Source organism: Lissotriton helveticus, chromosome 7 (genome assembly GCF_964261635.1).
Source record: "Lissotriton helveticus chromosome 7, aLisHel1.1, whole genome shotgun sequence".
Taxonomy (NCBI): domain Eukaryota; kingdom Metazoa; phylum Chordata; class Amphibia; order Caudata; family Salamandridae; genus Lissotriton; species Lissotriton helveticus.
This window is the reverse complement of record NC_136068.1, coordinates 25,851,363-25,875,663: the sequence shown is the minus strand read 5'-3', so window position 1 is coordinate 25,875,663 and position 24,301 is coordinate 25,851,363. Positions and strand designations below refer to the sequence as shown.

The window sequence follows — 24,301 nt, the reverse complement described above, 5'->3', positions numbered from 1 at the left end:
TCCCATCTTTTACCTGATTTAATCATTGATAAACCCCTTAGACATTATATGCTCTGACCATAGAAGGATTCTGTTTCAGCAGGCTAAACTCAGCCTCACACCAGAGGTGCATACCACTCCTAGAGTTTGTCACAACTGGGCATCATTGATTATAAAAGAATGGGAAAATACGCTATCCAAGTCGATTCCTGTAATGGCCGGAGACATAACTAAAAGATGCAATAGTTTTAAAGCATGGATCCTGAATGCCGCTAATCTCCAGGTGCCTGTGAAACAACACATATCTATATGCACAGGAGGGAAAGCAAATGAGCTTTAAGAACAAAAAGAAAGAAAAGAAAGAGTATGGAGTACGGAGAAAAAACTATGAATGCTCAAGCAAAAATAACTATAAAAAAGCTATTAAGATGTACTACTATGCTATCAGGGAAGCAGGAGTCAATTACTTTGCTAACAAAATACAAAATGCGTCAAACTCTGCAAAAGAGCTATACAATCTTGGTGAATAGTTTAATGCATTCCACAGACACAAATTCTGACACCCCCCTCAGAACCACACTGCAACTAATTGGCCAATTTCTTCCTAGAAAAGAATGATAAATACTATTCTCCATACTCTAGGAGAACATGAAGAAACTATCATACCCCTAGAACAGGGGGATGAAAAGATGAACACATCCCTGAGATGACCATTGAAGATACTCAAGCCATTCTGTCATCTCTCAAATCAGGCTCCCTTCAGGATCCGCCCCCCCTGGCACAAGGTCCAAGGGAGGATAGCCAGTTATCACCATGTTGACTAATATGTTCAATCAGTCATTAAAAACCGGTGAAGTCCCACCAATGTGGAAGCACGCCACAGTGAGAACCCTTTTGAAAAAAAACAATGGCTGACTCATTATTATGTGAGAGCTAAACTCACTTTTACCAGGTCTAGGTAAAATCCTGGAGATATTTATAAACAAACTTCTTTCTTTATTCCTAGAGTCCAACGGAATACCTCACTCCAACCAAACAGTCTTTAGAACAGGGAGCATTATCGAAGACCGCCCTCCCAGCTGCTACCGGAGAAATTAGGGCAATTTTAGACATGGGTGGCACCGCCAAATAATCTTATTTAATCTAAGTGCCACATTTTACATGGTACTGCACCCGACACTGATCAGAAGGCTAGTTGAAGATGGCATTGGGAGCACAGCTCTGAAATGGCTTACCTCTATTCTTCACAATTACACCTTTCAAATACAGGTTAAAGATAGGCAATCTAACAATTTTTCCCTCAAGTGCGGTGTTATACAGGGCTCATTCCTGATTTCCACCCTATTCAATTTATGTGTCGCCCCTCTAGAAGAGATTATAAAATCCTATGATATTACATCAATCTCCTTTGAGAATGACACGTAAATTATTATTAGCCTTTCTGATCAAACAGAATAGACCTCTTTTCTTCTTAACTACTGTTTCAAACACGTAGTAGACTGAATTGTAGCTAGCAGCTTGAAAACAGAGGTGATGTTAGTGGGTCACATCCCACTAGGTGGATGGAAATGAACTAGCCAGCTGCCCTGGGTAGACATCCTACCCCCAAAACATAGGTTGAAAACTGACAATGAAAACCCAGGTAAAAAAAAAGCTTGTTTCGGTTAACTTCGTACTCTAGGAAGACTTCAGAGATGGCTACCAGCCCCAACTCGCAGAGTGGTCGTACGAGGCCTGGTGATTTCTCGGCTGGACTATAGAAACTCCTTATACCTTGGAAGCCCTAAGTCAATCTTGAAAAGAATGCAGGTTGTCCAAATGCTGCAGCATGTATCGTCTTAAAAATACCCAAGTACCTATCTGCAAGGTCAGCACTGGTGGCCATGCACTGGCTCCCCGTGGACAAGATAACTCATTTTAAGACTTTATGCCTTGTACATAAAGGTATCCACAAAAGAAATTCTATTTTGATCCAGGACTTAATTACCCTTTACAGCCCAGTGAGGTTGCTATATTCCACTAATCAGCTGGTAGTCACGGGTTGTTCTTTTCCATACATCTCCCCAAAGCTTTGTAACTCTTACCCGCTACAAATGAGACAAAAGCAATCATAGTGAATCAACATAAACTAAATTTCCATAAATATGTAACAACTATAGTTTAACACTATAATGTATATACATCTTTAAAACCTAAAAACACAAACCCTGCAGCCCCGGAGCCCTGAAGCCCTGAAGCCCTGGAGCCCCGGAGCCCTGAAGCCCTGAAGCCCTGGAGCCCTGGAGCCCTGCAGCCCCCGAGCCCTGCAGCCCCTGAGCTCTGCAGCCCCGAGCCCTGGAGCCCCGGAGCCCTGCAGCCCCGGAGTCCTTAAGCCCTGCAGCCCTGCAGCCCTGGAGCCCTGCAGCCCCCGAGCCCTGCAGCCTCCGAGCCCTGCAGCCCCTGAGCCCTGCAGCCCCGGAGCCCTGGAGCCCTGGAGCCCTGGAGCCCTGCAGCCCCCGGAGCCCGGAAGCCCTGCAGCCCTGCAGCCCCTGAGCCCGGACGCCCCGGAGCCCTGGAGCCCCGGATCCCTGCAGCCCCGGAGCCCTGAAGCCCTGCAGCCCCGGAGCCCTGAAGCCCTGCAGCCCTGCAGCCCTGGAGCCCTGCAGCCCCTGAGCCCTGCAGCCTCCGAGCCCTGCAGCCCCGGAGCCCTACAAGGGCAGGCGGGGCGGGAGCCCTCCCGTGAAGGCTCGGGTGGGCAGCTGGGAGTTCTTTTGGTCCCAGCCTTCTGGTCGCACCTTTCCCCTCGGGCATCTGGTCGCACCCAATGCTTACCTATGGCCGGTCTTCCCTGGAAGTCCCGATGAGGTGACATTTGCCTCCCCGATCCCAGCGAGGGCTCCAGGAGGTCCGGCGCCTCCGCACCCTGGGTCACCTCTGTCACTCAGTGCGCGCGGGTTCCAAGAAAGAGGGATAGCCTCCTCCGGATTACTAGGGACAGGGTATGCCCGGACACTCCTCCCGGGCTGGCTGTTCTCTTCCGGGGACCAGATGGGATATGCCCCGGGCATCCAGGGCTCCTATCCCCAGGTCAACGGCATGGCAAAGTGCCCCGGGACAGGCTCCACGGGTCCCGGGCAGTCCTCCCCCGGGTGTGCGGGCCCAAGCGCTCTGGTGGTCCTCCCCGTGCCTGAGGCCCAGCCGGGTTTCCCGAGCCCCCGAGTCCTGCGTGGGCAGGCAGGAGCCCTACCGCAAAGGCTCGGGTGGGAAGCTGGGAGTCCTTTCGATCCCGGCCATCTGGTCGCACCTTTCCCCTTGGCCATCTGGTCGCACGCAATGCTTTTCAATAAGGGCGACCTATGGCCGAGCTTCCCTGGAAGTCCCGATGAGGTGCCATTTGCCTCCCCGACCCCAGCGAGGGGTCCAGGAGGTCGAGCGCCTCCGCACCCTGGATCCCCTCCGTCACTCGGTGCGCTTGGGTTCCAAGAAAGAGGGGTAGCCTCCTCCGGATTACTAGGGAGAGGGTATGCCCGGACACTCCTCCCGGGCTGGCTGTTCTCTTCCGGGGACCAGATGGGATATGCCCCCAGGCGGCCAGGGCTCCCATCTCCAGGCCAACGGCATGGCAAAGTGCCCTGAAATGGGCTCCACGGGTCCTGGGCAATCCTCCCACGGGCGTCCGGGGGCTCCCATCTCCAGGCCAACGGCACGGCAAAGTGCCCCTGGACGTGCTCCACGGGTCCCGGGCAGTCCTCCCCCGGATGTCCGGGGCTCCCATCTCCAGGCCAACGGCAATGGCAAAGTGCCCCGGGACGGGCCCCATGGGTCCCGGGCAGTCCTCCCCCAGGCGTCCGGGCTCCCATCTCCAGGCCAACGGCATTGCAAAGTGCCCCCGGACAGGCTCCATCGGTCCCGGGCAGTCTTCCCCGGGCCCAAGAGCTCCGGTGGTCCTCTTCGTGCCTGAGGCCCAGCCAGGGTCCCCGAGCCCTGCGTGGGCAGGCAGAAGCCCTACCGCGAAGGCTCGGGGTGGTAAGCTGGGAGTCCTTTCGGTCTGGGCCATCTGGTCGCACCTTTCCCCTCGGCCATCTGGACGCACGCAATGCTTTCCAATGGAGTGACCAGATGGCCGGTCTTCCCTGGAAGTCCCAATGAGGTGCCATTTGCCTCCTTGATCTCAGCCAGGGCTCCAGGAGGTCGGGCACGTTCGTGCCCTGGGTACCCTCTGTCACTTGGTGCGTGTGGTTTCCCAGAAAGAGGGGTAGCCTTCCTCCGGATTACTATGGGCAGGGTATGCCTGGACACCCCTCCCTGGGCTGGCAGTTCCCTGCCGGGGACCAGATAAGCTATGCCCGGCCAACACCTCCCAGGCATCCGGGGCTCCCTCCTCCGGCCCGCGGCATAGCAAAGTACCCGGGATGGGCTCCATGGGTCCCTGTCAGTCCTCACCGGGTATCCGGGTCCGAGAGCCCCGGCAGTCCCACCTGTGCCTGAGGCCCAGCAGCCGGGGTCTCCGAGCCCCCGGGAAGCCGAGCCCCCGAGCCCCCGAGCCCCCGAGCCCCCGAGCCCTGCGTGGGCAGGTGGGAGCCCTACCGGAAAGGCCTTGTGCAGGCAGATGGGAGTCCTTTTGGTCCCGGCCATCTAGTCGCACCTCTCCCCTCGGCCATCTGGTCGCACGCAATGCTTTCCAATGGGGCGACCTTCCCTGGAAGTCCCGATGAGGTGCCATTCGCCTCCCCGATCCCAGCCAGGGCTCCAGGAGGTCAGGCACGTTCGCTCCCTCGGTCCCCTCTATCACTCTGTGCGCGTGGGTTCCCAGAAAAAGGGGTAGCCTTCCTCCGGATTACTAGGGGCAGGGTACTCTGGGACCCCTCTCGGCCTAGCCTCAGCCGGCAGCTGGATGGGCCAGGATGCCGCCCCAGCCCTGGGTCCGTCCCTGGGGCTGCCGCGTGGCAGGCTGCCCTGGATGGGTTCCGGCGGGCTCGGGGGAGACTCCCACTGATGGGCAGGGTCCCGGGGCCCCTGCGCCTGGGAGCCCTGGTGTCCGGCAGGCCCGGGTGGCTTCCCCTGCGCCTCCGGACCTGGGAGCCCCGGCTGGGTCCAGGGGCCACGCCGGGCCCCGGGTCGGGTGCTCCGGCCCTGGGCCCTGTCCCCCTGGGCTGCCACGCCGCCAAAGGCCCAGGACGGGGTCCATCGGTCCCGGGCAGGCCTCCCCGGCTTTTCCGGATGTCCACAGGCCCTGGGTCGGAGGGCCTGTCGGGTCCCCCTCGCAGCCTCCAGGGCTGGGGCCCTGGGCCTCCGGTCACCCAAGCCCCGGTGCCCGCTCGCGCTATCTGCGCACAGAGCGACCAGTTGGCTTCCCTTTCGTGCCCGGCCATCTGGTCGCACCTATCCCCTCAGCCATCTGGTCGCACCTATCCCTTCGGCCATCTGGTCTCACCCAATGCTTTCCTATGGAGCGACCAGATGGCCGAGCTTCCCTGGAAGTTCCGATGAGTTGCCATTTGGTCGGATACTTTCGCGCCTTGTGTCCCCTCTGTCACCTCTAGTGCACGGATTACAAGAAAGGGGGTAATTCTCGTCCGGATTACTAGGGAGAGGCTCAGTCAGACCTCCGTGAGGCGATTCTGAAACAGGGGAAGGCAGCACCTGGGCCTGCCCGCCGAGGCTCCCAGGGGCCTGGGTACGCACCTGCCTCTCATCCCCTTGCTGATGGTCCTTTTTCTCCGAGTTTGCTCAGGCAGACCTCTGTGAGATCCGGCCCTGCTGAGAGGGGGAAGCCAGTACCGGGGCCCGCCCACCCGGGCTCCCAGGGGCCCGGGTACGCACCTGCCTCAGAGCCCCTTGCCGATGGTCCTTTTTCTCCGAGTTTGCTCAGGCAGACCTCCGTGAGGTCCAGCCATGCTGAGAGGGGGAAGGCAGTACCAGGACTCGCCCTCCGGGGCCCCCAGGGGCCCGGGTACGCACCTGCCTCTCAGCCCCTTGCCGATGGTCCTTTTTCTCCGAGTTTGCTCAGGCAGACCTCCGTGAGGTCCGGCCATGCTGAGAGGGGGAAGGCAGTACCAGGGCCCACCTGCGGGGCCCCCAGGGGCCCGGGTATGCCCCTGTCTCTCAGCCCCTTGCCGATGGTCCTTTTTCTATGGGTTTGCTCAGGCAGACCTCCGTGAGGTCTGACCATGCTGAGAGGGGGAAGCCAGTACTGGGGCCGGCCCACCGGGGCCCCCATGGGCCCGGGTACACACCTGCCTCTTAGCCCCTTGCCGATGGTCCATTTTCTCAGAGTTTGCTCATTCAGACTTCCGTGAGGTCGGGCCATGCTGAGAGGGGGAAGGCAGTACCGGGGCCCGCCCGCTGGGGCCCCAAGGGGCCCGGGTACGCACCTGCCTCTCAGCCCCTTGCCGATGGTCCTTTTTCTCTGAGTCTGCTTGCCCCGGCAGCAGGCAGGCAGGGGATGCTAAGACAGCATACCCCTGCACAGGGTGGCCTGCCAGGGGATGCCCGGCGGTACTCTGATCGATTGGGCACTCTCGGTCCGTTTAGGGATGGACTGCTTGGCCAGCCTCGGGTGTTGTTTCAAGCAAAGAGCTTCCACCCCGCATGGACCGTCCGACTCGAGGGAGGGCCTGCCGCATGGTGGTGGTCATTCACCCTACCCAGCAGAGCGAAGGCCGAGCTGCCATGGCAGCTCATGCCCCCCAGTGGTCTGACCCGAACGGAAGAGGTCGGGTGGCACCAGGCCCTTGGATGCTGCCTTGCCGGCAGGTCTGTGGGCCCTGTGCGTCACGCCGTCACCCCTCTCCACCCAGCACATTTCCACAGCAGCTCGGAACAATCGTTCCAAGGGGTTCCGCTGCCACCAGGCCCCAGCACCCCTCGCTCAGGCTACGCCTCAGCCTGCCTCTCCCTCCCGGGGAGAGAGCTCGGCCCGCCGGTGCCCATGCGACCGCATCGCTCCACACCCCTATGACACAAATGACAGATACATTGAGATCTTAACCAGATGTCCTGTTTTGAAGAACTGGGATGGAGCTATCCTTCTCAGAGCATTGTGTGAATCAGGGCAAAGTAACAACTGAAGAAGGAATGAAGTAAAGTGAGAAGGGAGAGAAGAAGGGCACTTAGAGGAACGAGACATTGCAGTAAATCAGAAAATGGAGAAGACATAGACTATGAAGGAGGAAGGAAGTTGAAAGATGCTAAATTCATATCTCCAATTTCAGAAATGGTTTAAACCTGGAATAAGGAGGCTTGGAGTCTATTAATTCATTGCGTACTTACCATTTACAGTTACAGCGACAGAAGCCTGTGCAGAGAGGCCGGTGACTGTGTTGTCAGCCATACATGTGTAGTTCCCATTATCTTGACAAGACACCTTTTCAATGATGTATGTGTTACCAGGTCTCTTTAGATCAGTATCATAGAGACGCCACTGGTACTGCGGTGATGGGAAGGACTCTGCAGTGCAGAATAAAGAGAGTTTATCCCCCACCTGTAACCAGTGAGAGCCAGTTGGACCAATCTTCACGTCCTCCGGCCCATCTGTCAGGGAACACAGAGAGGGTATGTGAGTGTCTTTACCAAAGAAAGGGATGGTAGATGGTAGAGAGGACTCTCAGATTACTTACAGGCAACTATCAGAGTCTGGGGGTCACTGGCACTGCTGCTGACGGGGTTCATGGCCACGCACTGGTAGATCCCAGAATCCTTTCGGGACACGTTGGCGATGCTCAGGGTACTGTTATCTGGAGACGGAATGATATTTCCAGGTACAGCCGAAGTGCTATTAAAGGACCAGACGATTGTGACAGCCACGCTCGAGGTGTTGCAGGTTATCACCGCAGGACCCGTCTTCACCAGCTGTGCGGGCTCAGAAGTAACTGTGGGTTTAGTCACCGGCTCTGCAACCAAAAAAAAGAGACAGGATTATATTGTCAGCAGTGGACTGGTAAAGAACAAGGGGAGGACAAAACTCTGCCAGTGTATTTCCCACAATTTCAAATAGGTTTTAAGTTTATATTAATGGTGACATGATCTCCAAAATAGGGTAACCACGATTCGTAATTCGAATGGCCCATTCGTAATTGAAACACAAAATCCCTTGTCCACAGTGATACGACTAAACTGAGATAAAATCATGAACTTACTACTTTTGGTATTCACAGGAGGCATTTAGTAGTAGAAAAGTTAGGACTCCTAACTTTACTACTACTCAATGCCTTTTATGAATACCGGAAGTCGTAAAGTTAGGATTTTGTCTCAGTTTAGTAGTAGTAAAACTCACCGCCCAGCCCAGAGCTGCTCGCGACCACCTGAGGCGCCTGAGGGAGCTGAAACCCGCGACCGCGGCGCCAGCGCCATTGACTGTGTCCCCGCGGCGGCCCTCGGTGACAGGAGAGGGCCGCCAGAATCCCTGACAGACTGTACTGGGTCCGACTAGGCCTGGAAGCCGTGAGCCACATCCCGTGACAGGGGCCGACGGCTGGGTCCCGGGCCACGGCCCTGCCACACACTGATTGGTCAAGCCCCCGTCAAGCGTGCCTCGGATTGGCTCGGGGGCTCAGAGTCCGCCAGTTCTGCCCGCCATTGGCCAGGAAATCGAGCCTCTAGCCGGCCGCGCTGTCATTGGCGGCCAGCTCCACACCCCCACAGGGCCACGACCTGATTCGCCCAGGGCCCGCGAGGCGCACTGAGGAAGCCCAGAACCACGTTGGGGCTGTGGGGAGGCCTCGGAAGAGCGCCGGAGCCGGGCAGGCCTCCCCGCATCATCCTGATCCCTGGTGAGACCGATAATACCTGTGAGAGGGGCTCGGGAGTCAGAGCGAGCCCTTCCCCCTCTGCCAGCCCGCCGGACACCGATGCAAGGGCTCCTGTCGGAGTCGAAGAAAACAGGTAAACCCCCCCTGGGGAGGAGGACGTTAGGCCCGGAGGAGGCCCCGAGTTAGCCCCTCACCTGGGGATGACTGTCTTGAGCCCCGTTGGAGACTGGATAGCCCCCAGGGAGGCTCTAGTGACTACCCCACCAGAAGAGTTAACCCCTTATTGGGGTGTAGTGGTTGCTACTGTGGCCTGGTTAAGTGAAGGGGTATTAGTGGCCACAAGGAAATGTTCTATAAGCCTGAGCCCAGCTTCTATGTTTAATGAAATGCACATGTTTGTACCTGATGCTGGGTTCCCTTTGCCTAATGGAAAGTTTTTTCCTCTGCTAAGTAACTGTTCTAAGCTTAAAGAAAGGTCTTTCCTACCTAAGGAGATATTGCCTGGCCAGTGATGAGATGTTTAGCCTTGAAAAAGGTGGTGTTCAGTTTTATGCAAAGTAGTTGCTGCAAGGGTTCACCCTGATTAATGAAATGTTTTTTATCTCATGTAATGTCCTGCTGATTCCTGCAGCCAGGAAATGTTCATTGCTAAGTGATGCCCAGCCTACAGTTATTTACTATTTAATATTTATGTATTTATGTATTTATGGCTGAGCAATGAAGAATATGCGCTCTTAAGGAAAGGTAATGAGTTACTACTACTGTGATGCTTGATTGCTCTGATCTTGATCTTAGATAAAACTATTTATTTGAATCAAACATACTGGTGTGGCCTCAGTCTTTGCGTGCACTTATTGTCTCAGTGGATGTGTGTGCTGTGTAGTCGCTTAACACCTAAGCTTCGGGTGCCTACCCGCTCGAGCCAGGCTACCCCCGGAAACCTGGTGAACCCAGTTCCTACATTTGGTGCTGAGCGGTGGGATCAGGACCTGTGACTATACAGCACCCTCCAGTGGGACAGAGTGCGCTGCAATTAGACTAGACACCTATCATGCGTGCAAGCCTACACAATTGACCCCCACTGTCTAACCTGAGTGTGTAGAGACCTGTTGTGACCTAAACCTGTTACCTACGTTCTAGTGCTTTTCCTTTAATTTGTCTGGGTCCCCACCTGTCAAAATGGAGTTCCAGCTGGCCAACCTTGAAGAGTATACAGTGGTGCAGTTAAGGGAATTTTGTCAGGGGATGGGGGTGCCGGTTGGGCGGAGAGCCGCAAAGGAGGAGCTCCGTACTGCTTTGAGGGCATGGGTAAGGGCCCATCCAGAGGGGAGAGGGGATGGGGAACAGGAGGGGCAGGTCACACAAGAGGAGGCGGATGCTTCAGGAGAACTAGACCTACTAAACATTGATGTGTCTGAAAATGTGTTGCCAGGAAGACGTTCCAGGACAAGTAGTAGTGGGTCTAGAAGGAGTACGTCGTCACAGGAATATGAGGACAGGAGGGAGGAGAGGCAATTGAAGTGGGAGCATGCCAAGTTAGAGCACGAGAGGGAGAGAGAAAGATTAGGTTTGGAAGAGAGGAAGTTGTCGCACGAGCTTCAGCTTAAGGAGTTGGAGCTGAGAGCTTTGCAATTGAGTGCGCCAGCAAGTCCCAATGGTGGCAGCGTACCAGGATCTCAACACGAGCCTAGATTTTGGTTACCCAAGGAGGTGATAGCGACCTCTACTCAGGGCGATGACATCGCCAAGTGGTTGGAGGCGTATGAAGTGGCCTTGACAGCCCATGGAGTGCCCGAGAAACACTGGGTAGGTGGCCTGTATCGGTACATACCTCCCAATGTCAGGGACACCCTCCTGTATCTCGATAAGGCAGATCAGTTCAGATATTCCCCCATGAAGGAGGCGCTCCTTAAAAAGTTTGGTCTCAACCCCGAAAGGTACCGCCAAAAGTTCTGTGACAGCCATAAGCTGTCCACGCAGAATTGGGTGGATTTCTTTGATTATGCCTGTAAAGCTCTTGATGGTTGGGTGCGTGGCAGAAAGTTGCATGACTATGAGGGCCTGTATAATTTATTTTTGAGAGAGCACCTCTTGGATAAGTGTTTTCCGGAGCTGCGCCAACATCTGGTGGACCGCAAGCTGAATGATCCCCGGGAGATTGCGGAGGAGGCGGATACTTAGGTTAGCACCCGGGTGTCACACAAGGGCCTCGGGGGAGATGGTCCGAAAGGCGGACAGGGCGTCCCCCAGAAGAAAGAGGGGGGAGATAAAAAGAAGGAGTTCTCACGAGGCCCAAAAACTAGACAGTTTGGGAGAGGAGTAGGTACCCCACCTCATTCCAGTTCCCCAAAGCCCACTTACCCTGACAAGAGTCAGCAGCCAAACATTGTCCGGTGCTATGAATGCAGGGAGGTTGGACACTACAAGGGAGATGCCCAGTGTCGCAAACGAACCCCAGCCCCCACAGGTGGCAAGAGTCCCGGGGTGGCTAGTGTAGCGCTTGGGGTACAGCTGCCCCTAGATAGGGAAGGGGAGTGGACAGGCCTGACCCTGGTTTCACTTGGGGATAGAGAGATGGTCCCAGTGACGCCCTTACCATCTAAAACTGCTAAGTACCAGCAGAGGGTGAAGGTCAATGGGGAGGAGGTGGACGCTTAGGTGTTAAGCGACTACACAGCACACACATCCGCTGAGACAATAAGTGCACGCAAAGACTGAGGCCACACCAGTATGTTTGATTCATATAAATAGTTTTATCTAAGATCAAGATCAGAGCAATCAAGCATCACAGTAGTAGTAACTCATTACCTTACCTTAAGAGCGCATATTCTTCATTGCTCGGCCATAAATACATAAATACATAAATATTAAATTGTAAATAACTGTAGGCCTGGTATCACTTAGCAATGAACATTTCATGGCTGCCTGAATCAGCAGGACATTACTTGAGAGAAAAACATTTAATTAATCAGGGTGAACCCTTGCAGCAACTACTTTGCATAAAACTGAACACCACCTTTTTCAAAGGTAAACATCTCATCACTGGCCGGGCAATATCTCCTTAGGTAGGAAAGAGGAACAAATCCGGTGTGCACGGGAGACACAGTCTTTGGAGTTGAAGGCAGGCAGGTCCTCCGTGGTTTTCGAGGTTGCTGGCAGCAGGACATACCGGGGTTCGTAATAGCAGGTTCGAGGTGAAGACAGCCCAGTAGGGCTGGGGCCAAGTCAGTGGGCTTCATCCTCTTGTTAGCTGTAGCATGGCTGTTCAGTCCTTCTTCTTGTCTTGTTTGGATCTGAGGAAGCACAGTTTGAGGTGCCCCCTAAATACTAGATTTAGGGGCGTTAGTGTTTAGGTTAAAGGTAGGGACCAATGGGTTCCTTCCTTGAGGTGAATACACCCCCCATTATGCAACTGTCCAGTGGTAGGGGGGCATATGCCTCACTCTGGTTGGCTGGGTCTCCCCATCTGCAAGATGGTGGAGACTGAGAGTTGTTCTTCACCCCGCCTCACCCACCTGAGGGGTGGAGTTGGCAGAGGTGGACACACGTCTCTTCCTCACTTGGTTTTCCCACCCAAAGTGGGAGTCAGAACTAGTGGGGACCAGTTTTCTGGGAGCAGCAAGAAGCCCGGAGAAGCTCACAAAGGCAGCAGGCCTATGAAGATTCCCCTTTGTGGACTCTGCCCATCCTGGGGGAGAAGGCTTAGCACCTCATCCCAGGATGTGCATTGTTTCACACCCCTGAGAGCAGCAGGCTCTCGACCCTGGGGTCCAGAAACATGTCTGGTGGTAGCAGCTGAAAGCAGCCACTCAGTATGGACACTAGTAGTTAGTCGTTTTTCAAGGGGCATCTTACAGTAGGTGTGCATTTTACATTACCCCTTGCTTGCTCATGATGGCCTCCGGCCGTCATGTGTCACGGTGGGCGTGTGCGGAGGATGGTCAGGGGCCCTCCGAATTCTATCCACTATTCAAATCGCCTGCACAGCACGAAAATGTGCACCGCATGCAAGGGGTTAAATCCCACACTGGCATCGGAGTGGGTTTAATGTGCTCAGAAGTTTGAAACCAAGCTTCCCAGTTTTCTGTGTAGCCTTTATGGTGCTGTGGAGTTCGTAATGACAAACTTCCAGCACCATTTACTCTTAATGGCAGCACTGCACTTACAATGTCTAAGAATGGACTTAGACACTGTAGGGGTACAGGGTTCATGCACCTGTACCCTCACCACTGGCATAGTTTACCCAGCTAGAGGGGTGACCGATCTATGCCAGGGCAGTGTGTTGTAGGCATTGCAAATAGGGATGTGTGCCATGTCGACTCTTCACTTTGTTCTGCACAAAGACACTCAGCCTGCAAAGACAGTATGTGAGTGAAAAGGTGCAGGGTCTCTAAGGTGGCACAATAAGTGATGCAGCCCTTGGTGGCCTTCTCTGGTCACAGTGCCCTGGGTACCTGGGGTACCATTTACCAGGAGCTGACCTCTGGCCAGAGATGACAGTTGGGTTTAGGCTTTAATGCAGTTTTAGGGAAAGGACATAGGCCCTGGGTACCTGATTAGCAGGAGCCCAGGACACACTCAGTCCAAGAACATCAGCAATTCAGCAAAAAGTGTGGGCAAACATGCAGAAAGAGGGCACCTTCTCACAAGGTGTTACATGGGTGATGAGGTTGGTGTTCTCATGCAATTCCCATGGTTTTTGATGCATTCCCAGACTTACAGGGACTTGTAAACCGGGAAATGCTCCAAAATCTTACACCAGCCCAGGGGAGGCATAATGAGGAGAAATACATTTATTTCTCCTCGGTTTTTCTGCAGCACACATAGAAAGGGGAAAACACCTCTGAGGATATTTTTGTGAAGGAAGGTGCCCCTTCGTGCTCCAATGGAGAAATGACATGAATGGGCTGTATTAGATACATACACTGCTAACTTGCTGCGCTGCCACGTGATACAATCTTCATAAATAAGGCCAGAATGTCTGTCCTGTAGGTTCACCTAAATGGGAATTACTTTATCAACTGTCCCAATGGGTGAAAGAGGCTGCAGCATTGTCCATTCTACATTTGCTGTGAAGTGGGCTATTCCAGATTGTGAGGGACAACTCAATAGAGAAATGGTTAAAGTTGGTTGCCACAAAGCCCCTTTCTCTGCATGCTTTGTTTTGTATTTTTTGCATTGATATCGTAAGTGTGTGGAGACAGCTAAAGCTGTCTCTAACAAGATCTACAAAGGGAACATTCTTTGAAGAGTTCAAAGTATTGCTACAAACTGCGGGAGGCACTTGGAGAGACCGGAGGAAGCGGGGTAAGCGGCACCTGAGACCGCCAGCACACCGGGGACTACAACTCCCAGCTCCAGCACCGCGGAGGTCGTGCTGATAAGCGAGGCGCTGACCCACGGCGTATTGCTACAAACTGCGGGAGGCACTTGGACAGACCCAAGGAATCGGGGGAACCGGCACCTGAGACTGCAAGCACACAGGGGACTACAGCTCCAGCGCTGCGGAGGTCGGGCTGAAAAGCAAGGCGCTGACCCGCAGCTCAGGACGCGCACGGAGGCGCGCACAGGTGAAGCCCAGGCCAAGGGCGGGTCTGTCCAAGCCATCCGAGGCCAGACAAGGCCGGGCCGGGCCCCCTCTCTAACTACTGCATCTATGTAAGATAACAGGCTTACTCCCAGGCCAGCGTGGGGCACCTAACATTCGATGTGACCGGTGAGTCTGGGGTAGTAACCGGTGTAATAACCCATAAATATCATATCCATCTGGCCCCTTCTGACTAACACCTTAAAAGTGAGAGCACCAGGCATCAAACAAATTTTGAGAGTGGGGCTCCCAGCTAATTGATGTTGAAAACCCCACAATGAGTATTAGAAGTGTTAAGGAGGGATCAAGCTGAATCCACCCCACAGTTGGTATCGAAAGCCCTTCATTGGATACATCAAACCCTAAGTAAAACAGGAGCTCAGGGAGGGATGGGAGCAAATCAAATATTGATGGCAAGAAGGGTTTCATGGGTGGGGCCCACAAGTAAGCACTGGGAGGGGGATTTTGTGGTTGTGAATTTTAGTAGTAGGCACGTAGCAGGTTCTATTTTAACACATTTAGGCCAGATGTCCCCAAGTATCTCCAATATTGTTCCTTTGCCTCTGGGTTATTTTAATAGGCCGCCCAGAACACAGAGAATGCAGCCACAGATTCAGCATACTGCTGAACAGGGTATGAACCTGCACCAGAGAGATAGTACTAGGGGCATATAAGATATGAACCACCAGAACCGTTTTGCACCTCTATCTGACGTAGAGGACTGTGATTGACTTCAAGCCAACCGCCCTTATGCTGAAGGTAAACTAGAGGGCCAGGCACTCCCAATTGATAACAACTTTAATGCTATATCGTCTCATTCCCCACTGGGACCGAGGGCACATAGGGACAATCTAAAAATTGCCCCATGGAATGCTGCAGGACTATTTCTTAAGCTGAGTGACAATGGATGGTTGAAAGAGTGGCAGGATCACCGGGTAGTGTGCTTTCAAGAAACTTGGGCTACAGACTTGGTTTATGTAAATGGTTACAGCTCCTTTCAAACCAAAGCAATTCCAGCTTCCTCAGGGAGGGCAAAAGGGGACTTATTAACCTTAATCTAGACAATGTGGAGTAATCATAACCCAAACTTTTATATATTACTGTTGGAAATACCGCAAGAAGGGATATGGCTGCTAGTCAACTACTACAATAATAGATTTGGACCATTGATGCATCTGCTGGTGGGGGAGGTTGAGAAAGAGATCACTGCACTACAGCACAAGACCAAAAGGGTAATCAATAACATAATATGGCAGTGAGATTTTAATATACAACCCTGTAAAAATAAAGTACTCCCTACATGCGGCAGGGTGGATGCAAGGGGTAATCCTCCAATCCATCATTTTGCACATGATGAGTATGGGGATAGATTAAACCAGGCGGTCACAGAGTTAAACATGGACATGGTATGTCAGGATATTGAAGGGACTGGAAGCATCCCGAAAACATTTCGGAGGAAAAGGGTGGAGATTCTGTTAACCCCTTCGTTAAGCCGTAGGGTGTGTAAGGTCAGCTGTGCTTTTAACCTCTATAGTGACCATGCCATAGTTTCTTTAGAGCTGAACTCGGTCCGCAAAGTGAGACAGAATATTAGAAATGCTGGTAACACTGCAGCAGTAAGAAGAAACGGGGTCCAGTGAAAATGGGTAAGATAAACAAATTCAAGGTTACCCATGAGATAGTCTCTTAATATGTGCTTGAACTCGGAAGCGATCCCTTCTGATGTAGCTCGGGCTTTTAGTGGAATCTTGGGAAACATTAAAAGAGCATTATCACTAAGGGAAAAAAATAGCGCCAAAGACGAAAAAAAAGGGTGGGTTGACACTGCCTGTATAAAGGCAAGGGTTGCTCTCCATAGAGAGCTTAAGGTTAAGCCTAGAAACCCGGTCCATATTAATAGTCTGCGCGCCTCGTATAAATTATGAAAAACAACACAGGGTCGTGGATCAGACCCAGTAAGGCTAAGCCCAATGTAACAAAAGAACAACACAACTGCCAATACTGGACATCACTTCCTAATATTTATGTTGACCTTTATGAGTGAAACATACCGGTCCGTTTTTTTGTTTGCGTCACTAGTTTATTGTTTAATTTTTTCACTAGTGGAACATTATTTCTTCATAAACAGATCATTATTGTGCATGTACAAATATAAAACATTACACTTCAATACAGCAACATTTCAATATACAATACAAATACAGATTTACAGCACATCCAACTCACAATCTGGCCAATCAATTCATCCTTCCCTCTTACAACAAAACAAACACTTTGGTCCTATTGTCAGCAATAGATTATCTGTCCACATAAATGGTTTTACATTTCTTAATTCACGATTTTATTTGGTCAGAAAACTCATTCGGAAGCAAAAACCCTGATATCCAAACAAAATTCTCTATGTTTTCCAATTGGCAATATGAACCAAACCAGGTCGACGCGTTTCCAACCCCCAATTGCGGGGTTCTCCTCAGGACCAACAGTCTCTTATTAGTATGGAACGTAGTCCCTTAATAAAGGTGATGTTGAGTTGACACAGGTCACAAGACACTCAATTTAATTATGTAGCGGCATTTCACGTCTGGGTGCAGAAAGAGTCACCGCCCAGTGGTAAAATATACCTTGCAGCGTGGGTTTTTCGAGTCACGCGCTTCGCTGCATTCGTTCGCTCCTCTCACCGTGTTGGGGGAGTGTAATTGGAAGAAGGTACACTTCTACCTCAATATACCTCGCGAACCCGTGTCTGCACTAGAACTAAGAAAAACAAAACAGGGACCCAGTAAGGCTAAGCCCAATGTAACAAAAGAACAACACAACTGCCAATACTGGACGTCACTTTCTAATATTTATGTTGACCTTTATGAGTGAAACATACCGGTCCATTTTTTTGCTTGCGTCACTAGTTTATTGTTTCATTTCACAATCTGGACATCAGGGTTTTTGCTTCTGAATGAGTTTTCTGAACAAATAAAATCACACAAAGTCATTTTATAATTGTGGCAGTGTGGGCAAAAGAGAAATAAAAACAAGTTATCATGCGGAGGGGAATAAAATCGAAGTGGTAGAATCCTTCTCGTACCTGGGTATACTCTTCGATAGAGACCTCTCTTGGAAAAAACTAGTGGAAGGCAGGAAGCGGGTCATGGAGAGGGGCATCACCACACTGACATCCTTCGCTGAAAAACTCGTGGCCAAACTGCTCTCCACGATTAAGACTATTTATCCTGCCTGTGTAAAAGCATCTGTATCTTATGGAGCCCACCAGATAGGTCGCTCCCCTCCGCACAGCACCGCCTGGGCCTCCCTGCCCCAGCTGCCGCTGCTGAGGAAGTACGAGGCCCTCCACCACCCGCAGGCTACCACCTGCGCCTCATCCCTGGTGGCCAGTGGTAGGCCGTAGGTAGGTTTGTTCATTCTCCGCTTTATTGCTTTTCTTTTATTGCCTGTATTTTCATTGTTGTGTCTGTGACTGCTGTTGTCTGCCTTCCCGAGCTACCTGTACGTGGTCTGTGCCACTTTTTCTTCCCTCTGTTTCCCTCGCTGTCCCCATGCTCTCTCTGCCCGGTCTTTCCTTCTGTACCCCTCGCTGCTCCATGTGTCTCTGCCCGGTTTTCCCTACTGTTCCCCTTGCTGCCCCGTGCTTTTCTGCCCGTTCTGCCTTCTATTCTTAGCTGCCCCTGTATTTCTGTATTCTGTATTTTGTCTCTGTGCTACTCGTTTTTCCGGTATTTATGTGCCCTTTTTGCCTTCTGTTCCACTCATTTTTTGTGCCCTCCTGCCCTCTGTGCCACTCGTTTTTCCCTAGTTTTTGTGCCCCTTTTGCCTTCTGTTCCATTCGTTTTTTTGGGTATACAACCTTTACAACGCAACTGCTCCTCCCTCCCACCTCCCCATATAGGCCAGGAGAGCAACCCTTGACCCCACCAGGTAGGTCGCTCCCCCTCCGCACAGCACCACCTGTGCCTCCCTGCCACAGCTGCCGCTACTGAGGAAGTTCGAGGCCCTCCACCACCCCCTGGCTACCACCTGTGCCTCATCCCTGGTGGCCAGTGGTAGGCCGTAGGTAGGTTTGTTCATCCTCCGCTTTATTGCTTTTATTGTATTGCCTGTATTTTCATTGTTGTGTCTGTGACTGCTGTTGTCAGTCTTCCCCCGCAGCCTCTATGTGGTCTGTTCCCCTTTTTCTTCCACCTGTTCCCCTTGCTGTCCCCGTGCTCTCTCTGCCCGGTCTTTCCTTCTGTACCCCTCGCTGCCCCCGTGTCTCTGCCCGGTTTTCTCTTCTGTTCCCCTCGCTGCCCCCGTGCCTCTCTGCCCATTCTGCCTTCTGTTCTTAGCTGTCCCTGTATTTCTTTATTCTGTATTTTGCCTCTGTGCCACTCGTTTTTCCGGTATTTCTCTGCACCTTTTGCCTTCTGTTCCACTTGTTTTTTGTGCCCTTCTGCCCTCTGTTGCACTCGTTTGTTGTGCCCTCCTGCCGTCTGTGCCACTCGTTTTTCTCTCATTTTTGTGCCCCTTTTGCCTTTTGTTCCACTTGTTTTTTGTGCCCTTCTGCCCTCTGTTCCTCTAGTTTTTTGTGCCCTTCTGCCCTCTGTACCACTCGTTTCCCCCTCGTTTCTGTGCCCCTTTTGCCTTCTGTTCCACTCATTTTTTGTGCCCTTTTGACTTCTGTGCCACCCATTTTCCCCTTCATTTTGTGCCCCTTTTTCCTTCTGTTACCTTTGTTGTCCCTCACCACCCTCGCTGCTGCGTCCCCTGCGGCCCCGCCCCCCTGACTGTCCATTCGCTGCCCCACCTCCCGCCTCCCAGATGCTCCTCCTCCCACCTCCCCATATATGCCGACCGCTGCACGGCCGCGCCACTGGCACTCTGAAGGTGCGCCTAAGGCAAGCCCGTCTGCTCCCGCCCACGCCTGGACCACACCCAGCACCAGAACCCCTGGACTCCGCACCCACCACGACGACTGCAGCCACTACAACGCCAGCACTCTGCATTCTCTCAACTCCGGATGGAGCCACACCTGCTTCAAGGCCACCCCGAAACGCACACATGGCCCCTTCACCTGCCCGTACTGCAGCTACACCAGCCTCAGAGCTGACAAACCACCTGCCAAGAAAGAACCCAACCACCTCCGATGCATACTACTGAACACCCGCTCCGCACGCAAGCATGCCGTCGAGCTCTGGAACCTGCTCGACACAACATCCCCGGATATCGCCGTCCTGACAGAGACCTGGTTTACCGACTCCTCCGCACCCGACATCGCCATAGCCATCCCAGACAGCTACAAGATCACCTGCAGAGAACGCACCAACGGAGTCGGAGAAGGAATGGCCATCGTCCACAAGAACAGCATCAGGGTCTCGACTAGCACCAATGACGTGCTCAGCACCGCCGAACACATGCATTTCCAGATCCAAACAGATGCTAACTCCACCCTCAGAGGCACCCTTGTCTACCAACCCCCCGGACCCACGCCCCCAGTTCAGCAACTCCATCGCCGACTTGATCAGCACGCACGCCCTGACCTCCACCGACTACATCCTCCTCTGAGACCTGAACTTTCACCTTAGGAACAACAATGACAACAACTCCACAATCCTGATCGATAACCTCACCAACCTCTGACTGAAGCAACTCGTCACAATGCCCACCCACTCCGCCGGACACACGCTCGACCCCGTGTTCTCCTCAAGCCCGCACGTCTCCGTCAGCCACACCACCGAACTCCTCTGGAGTGACCACCGCTGCATCCACTTCGCCTTCCAGAAACCCACCACACACCACCGCACCCAACAGATCCCCGGCAGCTACTGGAGCAAAATCACCGAAGACCAACTACACGCAAACCTCGCTCTCAGCCCACCCACCGAACCCTCCAACACAGACGACGCTGCCCACAGCCTCAGACGCTGGATCAAGGACTGCGCCAACACCCTCACCCCGCTGAAGAAGCCCCCCACAGAGACACCAGCAAGAGGGCCAGCTGGTTCAACCCAGAACTCCTAGCCTCCAAGCAAGCCTGCCGGAAACTAGAGAAGAAATAGCGCAGTGAACGAACTCCGGACAGCTAACGCAGCACACAAGGACGCCACCTCATCAGGGCGGACAAGAGGACCTCCTTCGAAGACTGCCTCGACAACAACGCACACAATAGCAAGGAGCTCTTCAACATCGTGAAGGAACTCTCCAACCCCAGCTCCAACACCAACCACATCCCGCCATTGAAAGCCCTGTGCGACAACCTCGCCACCTTCTTCCACCGCAAGATAGCAGACATCCACGACAGCTTCAACAGCCAGACAGCCCCAACAGACAGCAACACAACAGACCCTCCGTACACCATTGAACACAACGCCCTGCTAGCCTGGGCCAGCGTGAGCATTGATGACACCATCAAGACCATGCGCACAATCCACTCCGGCTCTCTGTCAGACCCATTCACGCACTACATCTTCAACAGAGCAAGCAGCTCCATCGCACCCCACCTGCGCAACGTCATCAATCTCTCCCTGGAGACCGCGACCTTCCCAGAGATCTGGAAACACGCCAAGATCAACACCCTACTCAAAAAAACTAAGGCAGACCCAAGAGACCTCAAGAACTTCCGGCCCATCTCTCTGCTCCCCTTCCCAGCCAAGGTCATTGAGAAAACCGTCAACAGACAGCTAACCAGATACCTCAAAGAAAACAGAATACTGGACCCTTCCCAGTCAGGGTTAAGCAGCAACCACAGCATCGAGACTGCCCTCATCGCCGCCACCGATGACATCAGTACCCTGCTGGACAACGGCGAGACCGCAGCACTCATCCTCCTAGACCTCTCTACTGCCTTTGACAACGTCTGCCACTGAACACTACACGCACGCCTCCACACCGCTGGGATCCGAGACAAGGCTCTGGACTGGACCACCTTCTTCCTCTCCGGCAGAACCCAGAGCGTCCGCCTCCCCCATTCCGTTCCAAAGCCTCCGAGATCATCTGCGGCGTACCCCAAGGATCCTCCTTCAGCCCGACACTGTTTAACATTTACATGGCCCCGCTTGCACACGTAGCCCGACAGCACGACCTCAACATAATCTCCTACGCCGACACTCAGCTGATCCTCTCCCTCACCAAGGACCCCATCACCGCCAAAGCCAACCTCCATAAAGGAATGAAGGCCGTCGCCCACTGGATGAAGACCAGCCATCCAAAGCTGAACTCGGACAAGACGGAGGTCCTCATCCTCGGTTCCAACCCTTCAGCCTGGGATGACTCCTGGTGGCCGACAGCACGGGGGGCAGCCCCGACACCCACCGACCATGCACGCAACCTGGGAATCATCTTCGACTCAACGCTCTCAATGACCAAGCAAGTCAACTCCGTCTCCTCCGTCCTGCTTCAACACCCTCTGCATGCTCCGCAAGATCTACAGATGGATCCCGACAGATACAAGAAAGACAGTCAACCAGGCACTCGTCAGCAGCAGACTCGACTACGGAAACGCCCTCTACGCAGGAGCCCTGACCAAGCTCATCAAACGACTACAACGTATCCAAAACGCCTCGGCACGACTGATCCTCGACTTACCACGCCACGGCCACATCACCCCCCACCTGAGAAACCTGCACTGGCTCCCCGTCAACAAGAGGATATCCTTCAAGCTCTTCACCCATGCACACAAGGCACTCCACAAGACCGGCCCAGCCTACCTCAACAGACGGCTCTCCTTCTACATCCCCAACCACCAGCTACGCTACGCTGACCTCTAACTCGCCACCGTCCCGCGCATCTGAAGAACAACCACCAGTGAGAGTTCCTTCTCCCACCTTGCCACCAAGACATGGAACACCCTCCCCCTGAGCCTCCCACAGACCCAAGACCTGCTGACCTTCAGGAGGATACTCAAGACCTGGCTGTTCGATCAGTAGCGCCCCCCCCATCACCTTGAGACCCTCGCGGGTATGTAGTGCGCTTTACAAATGATTGATTGATTGATTGATGGAGCAGGAGTATGGGGGGTGGCAAACCCCACTGCATTGCAGACAGTTGAGAATAAATATTTTAAATCCATAGTAGGTCTCCCCTCATCCTTCGCAAATTGTATACTACACATGGAGCTAGATATTCCTTACATTGCTGAAAAGATTACGGTGGCTCCATTACTCTTGTGGTATTCAATATGGAGGAGGGAATCTGTACCGCTCATGCAGCTAAAAAATAAAGAGCTGCCTCGACATGGACCACTGGAAGAGATCTAGGTGGCTGAGTTATGTGGAGCACACTTTTAAAGAAATTGGGCTTCCGTAAATTTTTAATGATCGGCTTCCATGTAAGGGATTATCCAAACAGAAGGTAATTGATGGCTTTTTCCGGATGGCAGAATATAAGAGCTCTAAATCTGAGGTGGGGAAATACGCTTTGCGGTCATACCAAGGCAATACACCTGTGATAGAGGGAGGATTCTCGTACCTAGCAATAGCAAATATCCCACAGCATAGATACATTTTGTTACGGTTTAGAACAAACGTGATAGTGTGTATGCTAGGCAATCCGGAAAATTATTTTAGCATTAATGATTTGAGCGTTTTCCCGTGTGACAATGTATCAACTCAATCTAAGATACATCTAGTCCTTTTCTGTACACTATATAAAAAGGAAAAGGAAAACCTACCTGATGCTGATTTTAAATAAGATGAGGTTTACACAATGTCGGGTGGCCTTATACTTTTTAAAATCTTTACCAGACCCGTTTGTCTGTTTCTCAATGGCCTCTTTCTTATAGGCGTGTTTGAAGAAGAGAAAGGGGTCGGATATGAGTTCTGTGAGATGTATTCTGAACAGTAATTGATCTTGTGTCTTTTCTCTTTGTTTTGTGCTAATTTGATATGACTGGATTTTAATGATGGTATTTTATGAAATTGTGATGTGTATGTATTTATTCTTTTATGATCATTTTAAATTTTGATTGAATAAAGAGTTTTGATGATGATGATGATGAGTTCAAAATAAATTAACCAGCAAAATAGCCACATTATGTGAATGTTCATCTCCTCCATTATAAGTTTAGATAAAATAGCGCCCCGCCCAGTAAGCTACTGGTATAACACATATATGAGTAAACATGGTCTGCATGTTCTCAGTTACACAATACTGGTGCAGTGTGTTTAAAGTTCTTCTTTGGGTCTAGACTGGTATGTGTTCTTCTTCATGAGGTATTCTTAACATTAAACGGTGTTGTATACATATCTATGTGAGCTGCTGTGCATTTTATCGCACTGAACGTTAACCTTGTTCCCTAGAGGATGGCAGCCACGTACAGAATTACTTCATGTGAGAGGGTCAAGTAGCATGTCAATGGTCAAACGGAACAGTTCAACCTAACCACATATGTTACAGAAAGTCCTTAGATAAACCAGGGTAAAATGCCACATGAAGAAGAGGAAGAGGAAACATTGACTCCCATGGCAGTGATCGAGCACTTACCGTAGACCCTCAGCTGTCTGGTGGTTGTTACAGGGGCTGCACCACTTAGTGTCACACTCACGGTGTAGTTTCCGGTGTCATTCGTCAGCAGGTCTCTGATCTCCAAAGATCCGTCTGGGCGACCAGTCTCCCGACCTGTGTATTGGGGGCCATGGAGCTGTGATGGTGGTGAAACAAAGTGAGTATAGATCATTTGTCGATTATCCGCGACTGTCCCTCTGTACCAGACAAACCTCAGTAGATTCACATTGACCGGGGCAGTGAGGGTGGCCATCTCCCCCACTTCGGCATTAATCACTTCTGCAGCTGCCCCCTGAGTTGAGGCCATCTGAGTCCAGACAGCGAGACAGACTGAAAGAAAGAGGAAGGCTTGAATCTACAGTTCAAAATCATCATTTTAATCTTGTAAAATTACTCAACTACAGACATTAGTCTTGTCGTTTGTACTCATACAAAAAGATCCCATTTGTGCAGCAATGTGATTTGTGCAGAGGTATGTAGAAATAGTGGGAAGCTAGAGGCCATGGCAGTAGGAAACACT

The 24,301-nt window shown here is 52.3% G+C and overlaps 1 protein-coding gene across 1 annotated transcript in view; it reads right to left on the bottom strand.

Moving 5' to 3' along the window:
- LOC144768898 (cell adhesion molecule CEACAM6-like) overlaps positions 1-24,088 on the bottom strand; it is a 45,701-nt gene extending 21,613 nt beyond the window's left edge. Inside the window, exons 1-3 of the mRNA XM_078652911.1 lie at positions 23,761-24,088; positions 7,578-7,850; positions 7,227-7,491 (exon numbers count right to left, since the gene is read on the bottom strand). Of these exons, the coding sequence (XP_078509037.1) occupies positions 7,227-7,491; positions 7,578-7,850; positions 23,761-24,088 (866 nt within the window). The remainder of the gene's footprint in view (positions 1-7,226; positions 7,492-7,577; positions 7,851-23,760) is intronic.
- Positions 24,089-24,301: the final 213 nt, after the last annotated feature.